General features: G+C 39.5%; 1 protein-coding gene across 1 annotated transcript in view; it reads right to left on the reverse strand.

Annotated features, from left to right (window-relative positions):
• LOC308042377 (protein NDNF-like) overlaps positions 1-16,882 on the reverse strand; it is a gene marked incomplete at both ends in the record, with an annotated part of 70,507 nt that extends 53,625 nt beyond the window's left edge. The window contains one exon of the mRNA XM_080347723.1: positions 16,495-16,882. Coding sequence (XP_080203849.1) covers positions 16,495-16,882 — 388 coding nt within the window. The remainder of the gene's footprint in view (positions 1-16,494) is intronic.

Consider the following 16,882-nt stretch of genomic DNA (forward strand, 5'->3'; position numbering starts at 1 on the left):
CTGATCAGATTAAAGGGTTTCTGTGGTGCTAGGGAAGTTTACAAAGAATTGAATATCAGAAACTCTGTGGAAGAAGAATTCACTTGGAGGGAATATCTGTTAACTTATAACTAATTAATTAGGTAAGTCTTCAACAGCAGATGTCACTGAAGCCTTAAAATTTGAGAGGATTTCAGAAGGCAGAGGAAGTGAAACAAGTGAGCCTTAAAGTTAAATACACTAACTTTAACCTCGACCATAGTTAGTATGTGCATTGCTTTTATTACTCTGAGAGTCTCATCGCTAGAAGATGCAATAAATTGATATTCTTTATTGCACTCACTATTGTTGTTACTGTTATATTTGACTCCATCTGCATTAATTTATGCCTGTGTTTACTTTTTTCCTTAAAATTGCCTTTCACATTGATAGCTCAACTTTATCAGCAATACTATGTATAGCAGGTATTAGGATTATTCATATTAGCCTTCAATCTTAGCCCCTGATTAGGTTTAGCCTATGCCATACAATCCTCAGAAAAAAAAAATCTGTTGTTGTAGCCTTTTTAATGCATTCACTCCACTACCAGTAGTGGTGTTGTTTTGTTCAGAGGTCCCAGCAACAAATGATGCTTAAAATGCCTTCTGTTCTCATAGAGACTGAGGATCCCTGAGAAATGCTGTTGGTTTGGGGGCCCTAGGGCAGCTGTATTGATGTGACTCTGTCTGGGTCTCTTCTCTCCCCAATGTGGGGCAGCCAGCGGCTGAGATTTTGCCAGCAGGCTCCAAGGTCTGTGGTTTGCAGCCTGGTGATTATATTGCTGGGACTGGCTGCCCCAGTGACCCAAATCACTGTGGGACCCAGATCTCCCTGTGCTGAGACAGAGCTGAGGGAAAGTGTTGGCAGAGAACCCAGAGAAGGAGTGTCCTGAATAAAGATATCAGAGATTAGTCTTTGTATTGTGTTAAGAGCGATATTAAGCTGCTAAGTTGTCCCACTTTTCAGGTCTTTTTAATAACGCTGCTTAAAATGGAAGGGAGCTTAATATCTGTATTTGTATCAGCCCTGATTGGTGCGACCCAAGACAAGGAAGGTGTGCATAAGCGGAGTCAGATTGATTTTTCTGTGCCAGTTTTTAATCTTCCCTTATATTCAGCTGTTTCTTCATCTTGTATTAACATAATGCAAATGCAATGCAATTTTCTAAGAAGAAATTGACCCAGGATCTCTGACTGCTCTAAAAGAGACTGGACAGTTGCAATCAATTATGGTCGGTATGGAAATGCCCAAAAATCCAGACAGATGCAGTTATATCTCTTTATGTATCTCAGTGGCTTGCATTTTTAAACAACTCGTGATTAGAATGTCAGACACAGTTACCTAAGCTGAAACTTTTGTGGAGGAAAACTTAAGAGAATGAATCCATGATTTTTCATTTCATACCCTGTTGAGATGATTTGCATAAGAGAGATTAGATGATGGTACAAATGTCACATGCTTTCCTGTTAAAATGTTTTATGTGAAAAAGGCTATTTTTTGCATAGGTTTCATCTGTATTAAGTTGCTGAAAACAAATCAGTAATGTTTTCCAAGCTCTTCTGTATAGTTTGCTAATTCCAAATGTATGAGAGCACCATTATTTGTAGCAGTAATTCATTCCTGATGCCTGAAAACAACATGGAGCAAGGCCAGACAAATATCTTGCATTAAAATCCTCACCTTGAAGCTTAAAAATTGCGACCTGCCCAACAAGATAGCAATTATTGTTTGAACCAACAGGTAAATACTCTGGATTTAGGTGGGATGAAAATTAAAACAAAAAGGCAAGGGAGGGAAACAGCTCCCCTTCTCCTGTGAGGGCATGGTTGGATGTGGCACAAAAACTCCCAGGTCCTGAGAGTATTTGCCCTCACGTGGTGAGCACATCTCCCCTTCTCTCTCCTTTTTCTCACCACCTCACATGGCAGTGCTGGCTCTGTTTCTGCTGATCATCACAGACACGATGCTTTTTGCCCAGTGCAACACAGGGAAGGCTGAGTTGTGCTCAATTAACACAGATGAATAATGAATCCTGTGCTGAAGATGTTCAGGCTCAATCCCTATGCGCTTTGTAAATCATTGAAAGAGTTAGTAATGCTCCTGCTTTAACAATAAACCTTCACAAAAGGATACTCTTCATGATTCACCTTACTCATTACAGAGCTGCTCTGCTTTGAGAGAGAAAATCTCCCTGCATTGAGCTGACAAGATTTCCTGGCACACACACACAGGCTGTATCTCATACCTTTGGTTTTGGCTAAATGATTCCAAATAATGAAATGTGTAGCTCCGATTGCATGTTGCTTGCGAACAGCCCCAGGTCAAGAAGACTTCTCCTAGTTCTTAGCTGTGGTCTTCAGGAACCACGGGGGATGCTCCTAGGCAGATTCCATATTAACAAACAAGCAAAAAAATGTTTAGGATTATACTGTAATATTAACTCACAGGTCCTATAAGACATTTTTGACGAGTCTCACCATCTCAATTTGTGGCTTTTTCCATAATTACTTCAACCCTAAATTGCTGCAAAGGAAGAAGTACTCAGGCAGAGAAATAAATGGGATGATATGTAGATGCTGACAAGCTATTTAAATGCCTCTGTGGAGTAAAACACAACTTACATAAAGAAGTCAGAGTCAATAAAGAGACGGTGGGTCATAGTGACAACAGAATTACTGAGGGGAGTAAAGACACATCACAGACTATACCACATTACAGTATAGGACAGCAATGAAAATAATCAATTATATTATTTGAGTAACAGTATGATGATAAGTAAGTAAAAATTGGAGCACAATATATCTACCCAGAGGAAGGGATGTGCAATCATGTTTGGAGTTTCTTGAATTATGAATGCGCAGCCATTTAACTACAGAATTTCTCAAAACCATTTTCACATGCAATGTGTGTTAACTGGTGATAACGATAACAGTGGCAGGTGCTGAGGAAGAAGCATCTGAAGTTATTCTGTTGCCTCGCTGCTGTTTTCTGCAGCCATTTCAGACAAAAGGCAACTTCAAGAAACTGTAGATGTTTTCCAAATAAACAATACAAAATAGAGTATCAAATAAAATGCATACATTAAGATATATATTGATTACTGATAAAGTAGATTTCAGCACTGATCTGAGTGCTGTTGTGTCCGGCTGCAACAGTTGTGCTATAAAGAAGGATTGTACCAAATTGTTAACGTTGCGGCAGCCAGGACAGCCAACAGTGGCTTTTCTGTTTGGTTTGAGACTCACCACAGTTCCCACCACTGCAGAACGCCTCTCCAAAGCGAGGATGCTCTGCCTGTCCTAAATTTAATCTAGTGGAAAAAAATCTTTTAGATTATTGCTGTGTCCTTTACTGAGCTCTTACCAGTAGGTCTTAGTGCCAATATCTTCATTTTTCATTTTATGCTGCTTGCTTTAACAATGTGTTCTTTGGCAGTCAGCCATATCCACAGCACTCTACTATTAAAATCTCTGCTCTCTACTGCAGCTGTCCATTTACTTTATGAACTGATCAGCCACTAGAATGTAATTTAAGAGAACAAGAGTAAGACATAGTTGAGGGCACAGAGTATCGGCTGATTTGCTGTATGCAGATCTGTCCTTCAGAGATTTTTGAACCTAACTTGTCATACTACATGTTTATTTTTTAATTAGTGCATAATGAGAAAAGAACGACTTGACATGCTGCACATAGTGGGTGAATAAAACCAATACTGCCCTTGTGGAAATACTCTTGGTGCCAGGAGCACTCAGGAGCGACACAGTTGTCAAAGCAAACACAGCACATAATACTTTTCCTGCTTAAATGTTATTACAGGTCTAGAGGGCAGGATAATTTGAATTTTTGTGGCATTAGCTTTAACAGTTAAGCAGAGCAAAAACGATCAGTTCTTAGGAGACACTCGCATACTACATTTTCTCTTGTAATTGCTGAGGTCCTATTGGGCTGAACCAAACTGTCAGCTGGATTTTTAAGTGAGAGACATTTCATAAAATGTCCTATTTGCCTACAACAATGGCTGTTGAGAGAGATGGTGGAGATGAAGGCTCACTGAACTAATGAAAACAAAAGCATCTACTGATACAACCCAAAGTCTGGGTTGACAACATGTCTGGTAAACAAGAGAGGAATGGAACCAGAAATTAATGGATCATAATTGATGTGCTGGCAATTAGAACTAACTAGCAGGCAGGGTAATGGGAGGGTGACTCTGCTCCTTATGGTTTTTTGAAGTCGTTAGATAATAGTGTGGGAAATGGGTGTGGAGGAAGGCTAGGGGGATGGAAGGAATTTTACTGTCGTCTTTGCCATCTTTAGTATCCCTGGGATCTGGAGAAGCCCACCTGCTTCCCCCACACCCTCCTCAACACTGCAGCATTACTGGGCCTGATCCAGGGATATACAGTGATTAAATAAGCCAGAAATGTGCAATAGCTGAGATTGTGGTCTCATCTCCACCAGCAAACAAAACCTGGGAAGACCTCTTTTTCCTTCTCTGCCTTGTTTTTCTTCTCTCCTCTTTAACTTAAAAAAAATCAGCATTAGCAAGACATGACTTACTCTGTCTCAATATTTCCCTAAGCTGATGGCCTGTAGAGCAGTGGAAAGCAATGACTGAAATGGCTCAGCGATGATGTGTATTTGCCAAGTCTCTGAGTAGACAATGGGACAGAGTGCTTGCATTCATTCCTCTAAGAACAAGCTGGCAAGATATATATATATATATATATATATATATACACACACAATGTATATATTTATATATATAAATAAAGTAAAAAATTAAGGCAGGAGTATGAATGGTAAAAATAAGCATAAAACTAAAACTTAGATCTGGTTTATAAAGTTGAGTACAAACAAGAAAGCACTAGACCTGTAATAAGGAATTTTTTTCCCTTCAGTAAGAAAATGAACATCCTTGTGGACAGAAGACCTCCAGTATATTCCTTTCATCTCAGTCTTTGTCCCAGTTTATTTATAAGATGACCAATACAGAATTTATTATGCTAATGAAAACATAGTCTACTGCTATTGACTGCTTTTTAATATGGAAATGTATTCTGACTTGTATATATCATTTTATAGAATTCAGTGTTGCAGAGCAACTGTAAAACCCATTCTCACCACTCTGTTTTTATTTTTTCAGTTTACTGTACACACTGATGAACTTTTAGCATTAGCTTCACTCCCTCTTGGCACTGACTGAGGAACATCTAACACAAAACTTTAAACAAATCATTAGCTTCTGAATTAGTAAATTTCATAAGAAATTGTATGCTCCACAAAGACAGAAGTAATGGATAATAGGATCTTTATCTCAAAGGAGTAGTAAACGGAATACAGTGAGGTTGAATTCACAGTCACCAATTGGGTCACATCTCAGTGAAGATGATGTATCGTTTCTGACAGACAATACGGTCTGATGGCTATTAAAAGAGTAAGAGGGGAAATTTTAAGTCCTAGTCTAGTCCTCAGTGATCAAACTTCCAGTGAAAACTGGTATTCTCAGTGGTTATCAATATTCCTGTCTTCTGACCATGGGCTCTTTATTCTATGAAGTCGAATGTTACACTAGTAGTTCTGGCAAAAAGGCCATAGGAAGTGTCTTTTCCTCTGGGAAGGATTTCTTAGCTTAGAGGAGAGATATGTTGGCAGAGCAATATATTCCTTAAAACTGTTTCTAAGTCATGTATAAATATAGGATTTTGGTTTTCAAGTTTTCAGGTTTCTTAATCTGATACTGTTATCATCAGAGCTTTCTAAATTTGTAAGAGGCCTAAATCATCCTCTGCTGAATTATTAATAATGGAAAGATCTGAAAATATCCATCAATATATCTGTGGGTTGTTTTTCTTCCAAATTAACTTCTATTGTTAGAGATGCCGTTTGCCATCAGCTGTGGACCCCTTTATTAAGTCTTGGTGCAACTTTTGCGCAACAACTTGGTGAAGAAAGCAGGCAGCTAAGTGATTTTTTTAATCTTTAACACAAGTAAAAGATGAGGTACATTTTTTTTTTTTTTTAAATAAAGACCTGTTGAGGGTACAGGAAAAATGACAATATCTTCCAATATGCCCTTAACCAAAATCCTAATGTTTAAAATTTATTTATGGGACAACATTAATTTAAACAATGGTTCTGTAGGTTCATTGTGCTTAAGTGAAAAGCATATGAGGATGGTAAACATTTGCATATCCATCATGAACCTACAGAAAATGTATATAGAATGAATTCACTTAAATGACATTTGAAATAAAATGTTACCCAAGCTGATAGTGAATCTATAACATGTACCTGGAGGAGCAAGACAGAACTTAAAAGTGTCACAGGACTGCAGATCCTTGCCCAAGTTTTTTTAAAAAGCCAGTAACCTTGGGTACTAATGTACTAAAATTACCATGCAAGCATTTCTGCCTTTAAAATGACAATGGACTTCCATGACTCATTAAATGGCACCTATTCATTCAGTGACAGACATTCAAATGTACCTATAAGAACTGATTCAGAAAACAGATCTAAAGACCATTATGTTTCTGTCTGATACATACATTTTAATTAATTCACTGAATATGCAAACTATATATTTAGCTAAGTACTTAAAATTGGCCTCAGGTGTAAATTTTTTACAGATCATAATTGTGTCTCCCCAGAGATGCTCCTGTGTATCTACCTAGTTAAGGGATGTCCCTGTGTTAACATCAGGAATTAAAAGTAGCATGAAGTGAGTGCAAAGCAGAGGCTTCCATCGCTCCAGGGGAAAATGGCAGGCCTGGTTTTTTTACTTCTCTCTTCAATATTTAATGAGATTTGATCTTCTCTTACTAACAGGGTTGTCTTGTTCTGATTTGGAGAACCTTTTTTTGCCTCATTTTGTACTTTTTGTTCCCCCTTCTTTCTAATCTTTTATTCCCCTCTGATTTTGCCCAGCTTTGGACCAGCCCAGGACACCTGCACCTAGAAAGACAATGCTTACTATTCTTATCTGCAGCTGCATCTGTGCTTTCCACAAGCAAAAGACTTTCAGGACACGGGGACTATAGGAGAAGCACAACTCCAGGGAAAACTAAGGCTCATTTATCTTAGCTAGAGTCTGCAATACTGCTCATGATTTAGATGCATCAGCAGCACATGCTATTATTCTCTTAATATTGAAATACATCAGTTTAAATGCAGACTACCATGCCACCTCTGCCAGGATGAAGGGTACAGTTATTTATTTAAAAGATTATACCTGTAAAGAATTCTGTCCTAAAGGAATTTAACATAAGAACTTTTTCCCCATCTAATTTCTCTCTTGTGAAGTATTTTGGAATCAGTAAGAGAATTAAAGTTGCTGAATTTTTACATTAATGAGGTTTGTCATCTTTGAAGATTTTCGCAGGACTAATAAGGTATCTGCTTTACAATGAAAATGCCTCCAAATCTCTTTTCCCTCTGGATACCACAGTGTGTCTTTAGCTAATTACAATTAGAAATTCTGACTCCAAAAGGAGAACCTTTTTTCCTTAAGTGCTTTCTGAGGAACACAAAGATAATTATATTCCTTGCAAAGTTATCCAACATTGTATGTCACTTACAGAGCAGTGGAATCTGGAGCCTCAGTAGAAATTAAATAGTACAACATACAACAATGCATGTCACTGCATGCACTGGGAAAGCCATTGTTCAGGTAGGACCATTCTCACTTCAGTAAATTAATTATTCAGGACAATACCCTTTCACCAAGCTCCTCCTTTACCCATAGATACTGTACACAAACCCAGAAGCTCTCATTGTATCACTGATTGCATTGTCTAAAGTATTTGCCCTTACTTTTCCTTGAAACTTACGGAGTCATGTTGCCAGAGTGTCACACCGTTCTTCAAAAAGGGTCGCAGCGGATTATAAAAATATGGCATAAAAACCATCAACAGACAGCTAGAAAATGTTTGTGGTTAAACACATAGTTTAAAATTATATTACAGGGTGGAAGACACCCTGACATTCCCTAAAAGCTTATCCACTTATCTGTGCGTTCTTTGTAGGTTTACCATTTTCTAAATGCTAATCTAATAATACTTTCATTATGTCCATCATTGTGATTTGAGTTGGTTCTGCACTCCAACTGCATTTTCAGTAAAGGCAGATCCTTCAGCTTGTTTGTGTTGTCCTCTTTTTTTCTGCACCCCTGTTCAGAACCTCTGTTTTTAACTACCAATGTTTAGATGAATATCCACAAATATTTCCTAAATTACTTGCAGTTATTAATGTTGAAGCTTTCTTACACACAGTGTATTGGAACTTATGTTCTTCCTCTACACCAGTTTGGTATGGAATAGTGTTTCATCCAGGGTGTTGCATGGTTCAGTCCTAAACATACTGATTTGACCATGTGAAACTGTGGATTCCAGCCTTTTCTCTGCCACGAGCCTGCTAATCTGATGCTGGCAGCTTTCTGCACCTCACTTTATTCAAAACAAATTATAAGTAGCCTTAACTCTATTCAAACATATCCTGAGGATACATTCAGGTTTGCAGAGCACCAGAAGCTCCTTGATTTAAAATGATGTAGAGTGCAAAATAATTCGCAATGGTATCTTTATAGTGAGACTGAAAGGGCATCAGTTCTACTGGCTAATAATTTTGCAGGTAACTTTTCATCTGCTGGCATTTTCTAATTCATAGTGTAGACTGAAGACATATTTTTAGCCATTAAAATGCCAGAGTCATGTTGTTTAGAATTTGTCCTTGAGCCTTGTGACAACCACCCAAAGCATACTCATTATTATTTATTGCATGCACTTCTAAAATAGTTAAGTCTCTTTCAAACTCGCTGCTATCTACAGTTAATAATCATTAACTCAGAGTAAAACAACTTCAACATCTCCTGGTTTGGAAGTACAGTAGAACCTTGCTAAGTGTCTTAATAGGCAGAGCAGTGATTGAATCTCTGATGCCAGTATTTCAAAATCTCTCTGGGTTATGTCTTCAGAAGTCCATGAATTAGAGGCAGGCGCCAGCTTAAAAGAATAAAATTTCTATTTTGTCTTTGAGAGAATCCAGCTTTCTCACTTGGCAGGAAAGCAGGCACTTAACACTCATTGCAACTGAACCGTGTCTGACTTTGAAAACAATTTGTGGGAAGATTCAGTGTTGAGGAAGAAGAGTGAAGGCAGAGTGGCAGCTTGTCCTCCAGCCTGTGTGGAGAAGGACTAACACGGGCACAATCACCAGTGACCTGTGTAAATTATATCGCCAACAGCCCAGGATCGCTATTTAGGAATAATCTAATTATGCATCTGCATTCTCGAGGTGATTCCCAATGCTTAGATCACCTTTTTTATACACACACACATCTATACACATACATGTATATCAGGGCATATATATGTAAAAGTTACATTTTATATAAATATATTTTCAATTATACACACATGCAACATAAGCCTTGCTTTCCTGAGTAACTAGAGGTGATAAAAAATGAAAGGGAGTAAGTATAAAAAAGAATCCTTATAAAATATTTTCTGATCTGATATTTGATGATTTTTCCAGGGCACTGTGATTTTGAGCATACAGTGTTAATGTCCTTGATGTTCCTGTTGAGCTCTGAAACATTCAGTTAATTATTGAGCTACTGGTTAGATTGGTCACATACATAATTTTGGATAAGGTCAGCTCTTTTCTCAGTGCACGTTATTGCCATGTGCACCAAAAGAGGAAAAGCATTTGCATTTTTTAATCTGCATATTTGAGCTCTTTGTTTTTCATTGTCGTTTAATATTGAAAAAGTAATCTAATCACTGAAAAGTGGAATTTCAGCTCTCATTGTTTTTATCTTCTGATGCTTTCAAATGTTCAGACAAGAAAAAATAGGGTCAAATACATACATGGAATAAAACTATTTTTAAAATCCTGAACTGTTCTTGAAAATGCTGTTTGCTACTGGAGCAATCTTTTTGTATTTTTAGGTCTTTAAGTTAATTGAAATGAATTATTTGCATATAAAACCCCCATATGATTGAAGTAATATTCATGGAAACAATATCACTTTATTTAATTCTCTACTCTGCTTCAGCTATGAATCAAGACTCAGAAAATGCATTATTCCTTTTATAAAGATCCTCTCTAGGATGAGATAAATGAGAATGAATTAACGTTTCATCTAAGTAAGTGGGACGTATCCCCTGTGCCGGGCTCTGGTCAGCTGCAATCCTGCACAATGTGCAGCTGCTCCATAAACCGTCTGCTTGGTCAGGGGCTCCCTGTGGGTCACAGCCAGCAGGGACATGGGAGGGGCTGAGAGATGCATCAGGCTCAGGGAGGTAGAACATGCTCTACATCTACCAGGTGCAAGCCTGAGCTGCTCCCTCACCTCTCCAGCAGCATTTGTAGCTTCAACATTTCAGGTTCCTGTGGCCAAGATGTCAATGAAGTTCAGCTATAGCACTGGCTCTCTTCGGTGCGGCTTTATTTCCCCCTCCCCCTGCCCCGCCCCTGTGATCTGTTATTTAAGTAGATCATTAAATTGATCAGGGGGCATATTTTAATCATTAATGCCTGCTATAGTACGCATATGAATCTCATTTAATACTTTCAGTTACTCAATGTCAAACTCATTTTCACCAGAAGCCACATCAGCCTCGCGGTTGCCTTCAAAGGGCCGAGTGTAATTTTAGGACTGTATAAATGTATATGTATAAACATACATATATACATATATATATATATATATATACATACACACACAAAAGGAAATAATTTCCATACCTGTAAATCAAGCTGAAATAACACTTTTTATGTATGTTTCAGAATCTTCAAAAAACCCACTGACTTAATGGAAATATTAGGCATTTGTATTCCTTTGGGCATTCAGCCTATGTGAATACAAATTAAAATAAGAAACTGTATCAGACTTAAATTACATATATTATACACTAATTTGTTTTAACAGTTAAAATACTGAGGAGCACATGTTTGAAAAGAAATGAAAGAGCATTTGGATTTTAGAAATGTGCAATATGATTTTAATCACTGTCTAGAAATGCTTTTCCATGTTTGTAAAGGTGCTGTGTATTGTAGGAATATGGTCAACAAAGACATGCAGGAAAAAATGGGCAGTATTTTACAAAGCAGCTTTAACTAGACCGCTTAAATAGTTTAACTAGTCTGTTATAATAATTGAGACCTAACTAGGTCTCAATTATTTAGACTAACATAGCGTTTTGAAGCATCATGTGTGGTCAGCTCTTAGAAGAACAGGCAACAGCAGCAGCTGGATGTAACGTCACTGAGACGGGTTTGAACGTCAGATTTCCCTGAACTGGTTCAGGCCACTTCTACCACAGCACTGATGCAGCACAGAACGTACGACGTCAAGCATGTGAGTTTAACTCACATTTGGTACACCCGCCTTGAGAGAGAGGGACAGAGAGGGAAACCTACTGCCCATTTCTTCATTTACATTAAAAAAATATTAAAAACAAGTGTGGTTTAGGCCTGCGTAATGTCACAGTTTTTCACGGCATGAATAGACAGCACAACGCATCCTTAGCATCTCTGAAGGTCGGCAGTGCCAGCCACAGAGTAACATGTGATGGAGTTTTAAAAATAGACATCCTGGACTGATTTTAAGTGTTCTTTAAGTAACGTTCAAAAGAAGAGCTCAACTTAAGCCCAAATAAAACTTTTCTGAAAGGAGAAGGGTAAGAAGGGTCAGTTCGTCACTCACTTGCCAAAACCATAAATATAGCAACGGTGTCTTTGCACATCCCAGGGAGACATCTGATCCAATTAATTAAATAACAAAGCAGCTGCCAACTGGTAAGGAACAGCTCTTCATCTAAATAGTATCCTCTTTAAGTATTATCTAAATATTACTTAGAAAGTGGTAGATACCACTAATACCTGAAAAGATACCAAATGCTCAAGTACATAATTTGGATTATTTTCCAAGCAATTAAGAAAAATACAGGACTTAGTCTTAAATGTGACTAGGTTATAATGTACTTCAGCAGAATGAGTTTGAGCTCATCTCTATGTTTTCCCATACATACACAAAAGAAGATGCAGTGACAGTGAACCACTGTAAAGATGTCAGCTTGTACCAAGCAGAATTTCCTATTAATTATTTCATTCTTATACAATTATTTATTGCTGAATGGTACAAAGTTTGCTTACCTGTAGACACCAGGCATGAAAATAATAAATGCAAATAAATGCACATGCATACAAGCACAGGCATGTAGATATTTTTGTATGTGACATTAGCCCATTGGTTTTGTTCTTTGTTATCTCAGCACTAAGCTCATCAACTTTTAATACTTGTTTTAGTACATATTTTTAAAGTAGTACAAAAATAAAGTTACTTGTGTAGTTTCAAAAGTACAAGAAATTGAAACTGAAAATGAAATAGGTAATTCTGGAGACAGTGAATCTCTAGTGCCAAATTAAAACTTGGAAAATATAAAATATGTATTCCTTAATGAAATAACTATTTATACAGGCACAAATTAAGAAAACAGATGACAGTTCAATTTTTGATACCTGTCAATGAGTAAATTTTATAGAACAAGACATTTTGAAAGGGAGAATTTCAACCCATACCCATCCAACTGCTTGCATTCTGCCATATGTTTCATTGAAAGCCCAGCACTTCATCTCTAATTGTAAACTCTGCTTTATTTTTTTTTTGAATGTTTGCAAGATAATGAGAATCCATGCTAGTTTTCTGTAAAATGCCTGCAATTAATAAACTATGACTTATATGTAGAAAAAAATAGTGGCACCTAGCTGCTTAGCCCTTTTGAACTGGGAACAATGTAAAGAGGTAAAACATAGTTTATGTAGCAGATAATATAAAATCAGTGTAAGTAGGTGTCGAGGGTTTTGATTGCAGGGTGACAATCAAACCCTGGCAGATGTATTGTTGACCTCCTCCCTTCCTCCCCTTCCCCCTTTTGCTCCTCCCTCTCCCCCCTTCCCACTGCGGACAGGTGATAAGGAGGAAAAGAAGCACAGAGAGAAGAGAGTTGGAAAAATTAAAAATGTTTTACTAATGCTACTAATAGGAATAGAGAAAATAATACAAAATATACAAAACCAATCTTGAAAGTCTCAGCAACTGCAGAGCTGGCACCCGAAGTCCTGGATTGGACTCTGCAGCCAACCGGAGCTGGATTCAGTCTCTCACTAGGCCGCAGTTCAAAGGGGTGATTAGCAAGGTCCTCTCCTAATGTCGGCCATAAGCAAAAGAGAAAAAAGGGATGAGATCTTCATGATCTCCCACTTTTATATGAAGTGAATTGAATGTTATACACAGTTGGTCAGTTTCTTGGTCACCTGTTTCTCGTTGCCCCTCTCATGCGATGTCCATCCCTGCTTATCAATAACTTCACATTCCATTGCTATGTTTACCAAAACATGTATCTGGTTCTCCAGGAAAATGCAGCTAATATGAAGGCTTTAGCTGACAGGCAAATTCACTAAAAGAGAAACTTGTATTTTAACAAAACCATGACAGTAGGAAATACTTGAATACAGTAACATCCACAGAACGTGGATGCACAAGGTAAAAATAACATCATTGTGAAGAGAATAGTTAGCAGCAGTCACAGCACATGAGCTAGCTACCTAGCAAGGAGTTTTTATTTTTTTTTGTGGGCATCATGGCAAAGAAGATTTTTACGGAGTGATGTGATGAGATTGTCCATGCTTTGAGGATGGCTTTAACTTGAGCAGACTAACTCAGCTTCACCGTAATGCAGGGGATGGGAAATACAAAATTCAGATTTTGTAAAGAGTGCAGAACTTTGTTACATGGACAAATTTGACCAATCCTTCTTTCGGCTTCCACTAGAGTTAGGGAAACACACGCATTTTAGTATGCTTGAATACATGAAGGATAAACCAATCTGAAGTGAAAAACTAATGAAGTTTCCCTTCAAGCTGGTCTATGATACAGATACTGATTGGAAAATATTCTTATTTACAATAATCAACAAGGTTAATACTGTATGGCTACTTGTTTACACCTGTCTCATTAACTATGAGCAGGTTGGTTGAAACTAAGTCAGCAAGGTTACAGCTGGATACTCAAAATACCTGTTCAACTATTACTAGGAGAACTAGTCCCCCCCAAGGCTCCCTGCACTGAAGTTGCTCAAACTTCAGCAAATTTGTGGGAAAGAGTGTGCTTGGCTCAAAGTCCCTGGCCTGTAAACTGCTGGTGGCTGGGAGAAGATTTGTGTGAATATCATTATCTGCTCATCCTGCTCTTAATCTCTTACCTGGATGGTCAGTGTTATCCACTGCTGTCTCTGGATTTTGGAGGAAGCACAATGCGAGGTCAATGAGTGAAGCGGATACAAGCAGCTTCTAGCCTACCTCCCAGTGTAATAAAAAGCCCATATAAATCAATTTAGTACAAAATCAATGGAAAGTAAAGTCCTTGAGATGAAGACATGTCAAATATCAAGCTGATAAGATACCGCACTCAATCATAGCTGGATCTTAGTCTGTGGACTGTCAGTAGGATGGTTAGGACTTTTGGGTTAAGCAGTCAGTAGCTGGAGTTGTGTATGTGATGTTTCTCTTTTCTGAAGTTATTTTTCAAAATCTACGAATCCTGCTTAACGACTGGATCTTAATCCTGGGTCTATATAAGCATTCTGGAAATCTGTTAAGTGTGTAAACAGATAGTGGAGGCCCTCAAATCTGTCCTAATACATCTCTAGGTTGCTTTCTTCTTTTACGCATGTCGTTTTCTTCTAGAGTTTGGTTTCTTAACCATTTTCAGATAATAAAAGTATGAGCTGGAGTTAAAAAAGTGGTTATACCACCACTCCCAGGTCAGTACACATAGCTTACGTGCCTCCTTTGTGTTGGAGCAAGGGTCCGTACTCCTATGAGCTAGTTGAGAAGTGTGATGACACAGAATTATTCATTTCTTGACCTTCTTTGCTGTGCATTTGAGTCCCTGCTTAAGAGATGCAGCGTGGAAGCTCCACAATTGGTTTGTGAGCCGATGCTTAGAGTATTGGGATTGAAGAAATACTTGCCAGTGCCTGCAGAAAGGCAGTGGGAAATTTAAGACTCTCCCAGTGAGTCTGTAATATCATTCTACCCTCCCAGTAAGCCTGTAATATAATTTCTTTTAATTTTGGGAAAGAAATGGAGAAGAAAGTCAGAGGAAATTTCACCGGCAACAGTGAAGTTGTTCTGATGAACAAAGCAGGGTAAAATCAAATCTATGCTAACGCAGTTGCTGTTTACAGTAATGCTCAGTAGCTGAGAATGACTGAAAGCAAGGATGACTGTGTGGTTAAAGCAATGACGCCCGACTCAGGAAATCTGAGTTCATTTCCTGGCTTTGCTATCTATTCAGCTTTGCGCAAGAGATTTAATCTCTCTCTGCTTTTTTTTTTCTTTTTCCCTTCCTGTACCACAGGGGAGCAATTATGCTTCAGATTGATCTAAAATAAATGCATTAATGTGGCTGTTACATTTAGGTTCAGGCAAAAAGCTTCAGTTCTTGTTCCTTAGTTTTTAAAAAAGGCATTTCTGCTGGTCATAGGGCAAATGTACTGGAGTCTTCACGCCCTGTGTCTACAAAGATGAGAAGGTGCTTGCAGTGCCTGGGCTGACACCTGCGAGCAGGTCTTACACCCTGGCAGTGCGCCCAGCTCCTAGTCAAGAGGCTGCGGCAAATGATGCTTATCAATTACAGGGTGTTTATCAGATACAGGGCGTTTTCTTTCTACATGAACATAGCCTGAAGCTTTCTTCCTCTCAGAGGCCTGGTGAAGCAGGCAGGCAAAAAATTAGAAATAGTGGCAGCTAAAACTTCTGAGAAAAATGAAACTTTGAAAATCTGAAGCTGAAGCACAGTGACATGGATGCTGAGATGGTAAGATGTGTGAAGATCCCAAACCACAGGAGATTGCAGCAGCACAAGCCCCAGAGCAGCATGCCAGGAAAAGCATTGGGGTATAAATACTGAGGTGGTGAAACAATCCTGAACCACCTCACAAAACCACAGGTACATGATTTCCTGCACCTTGCGTAAGTTTTTGATACTCTGTTAGTGCCTTTTGATTCCTGGCCCAGGCAGAAAATTTGAGGAAATTTAACTCACGAGTCCTGTGAGCAGCAACATGGAGGAAGGCTGCTGTGCTGTGGATGTGCGTCTCACTGGTGACTGCAAGAGCCCTTCCAGGCCTTTCCTGTAGGCAGGACACTCGTGAGGCCTCTTTCCCATGGGAGCACTCTCCATGTCTCTGAGCTAATGACACTCACAGGCCTATTTCCCTCACACTTTTAAGAACCAAATTTTTATTTGCATTCATCAACAGGCTCACTAATTGTTAGGGCACACTGGAGGACATAACCTCATCCAGGTGTTCCTGCTCTGGCAGGGGGATTAGACTAGATGATCTTTCGAGGTCCCTTCCGATCTCTTAACATTCTGTGATTCTGTGTGCCGTGGCCAGCTGGCCTCACGGCTTCGAGAGCCCGGTGTGATGCAGCGCCAAGGCCGCCCTGCAGCCCGCCACGCCGGCGGGCACGGGCAGGCGCCATCTCGTTGGCGGAGCCCAGTGCCGGCCTGGGCCCCGTCACGGGCGCGGAGCGGGCGCAGGAGGCTGGTGCGGCCCCGGCCCCGGCGGTAGGCGGCGGCCCGCTTGCGAAGGGGCCCCTTGCCCGGCAGCCGCTCCCGGCCGCCCCTCTCAATCCGCGACCACGCGAAGAGCCGTTGGCACGGTAACGCGCGCGCACGCACCCCACGCGCCACGGGCGGGGCGGGACCCAACCGTCGGGCGCGCGTGACGTCAGGGTGATCCGAGGGGCGCGGAGGGGCGTGGGCAGGCGGCACGCGCCCTGCCCAGGGCAT

Source organism: Nesoenas mayeri (genome assembly GCF_963082525.1).
Source record: "Nesoenas mayeri genome assembly, chromosome: 7".
Classification (NCBI taxonomy): domain Eukaryota; kingdom Metazoa; phylum Chordata; class Aves; order Columbiformes; family Columbidae; genus Nesoenas; species Nesoenas mayeri.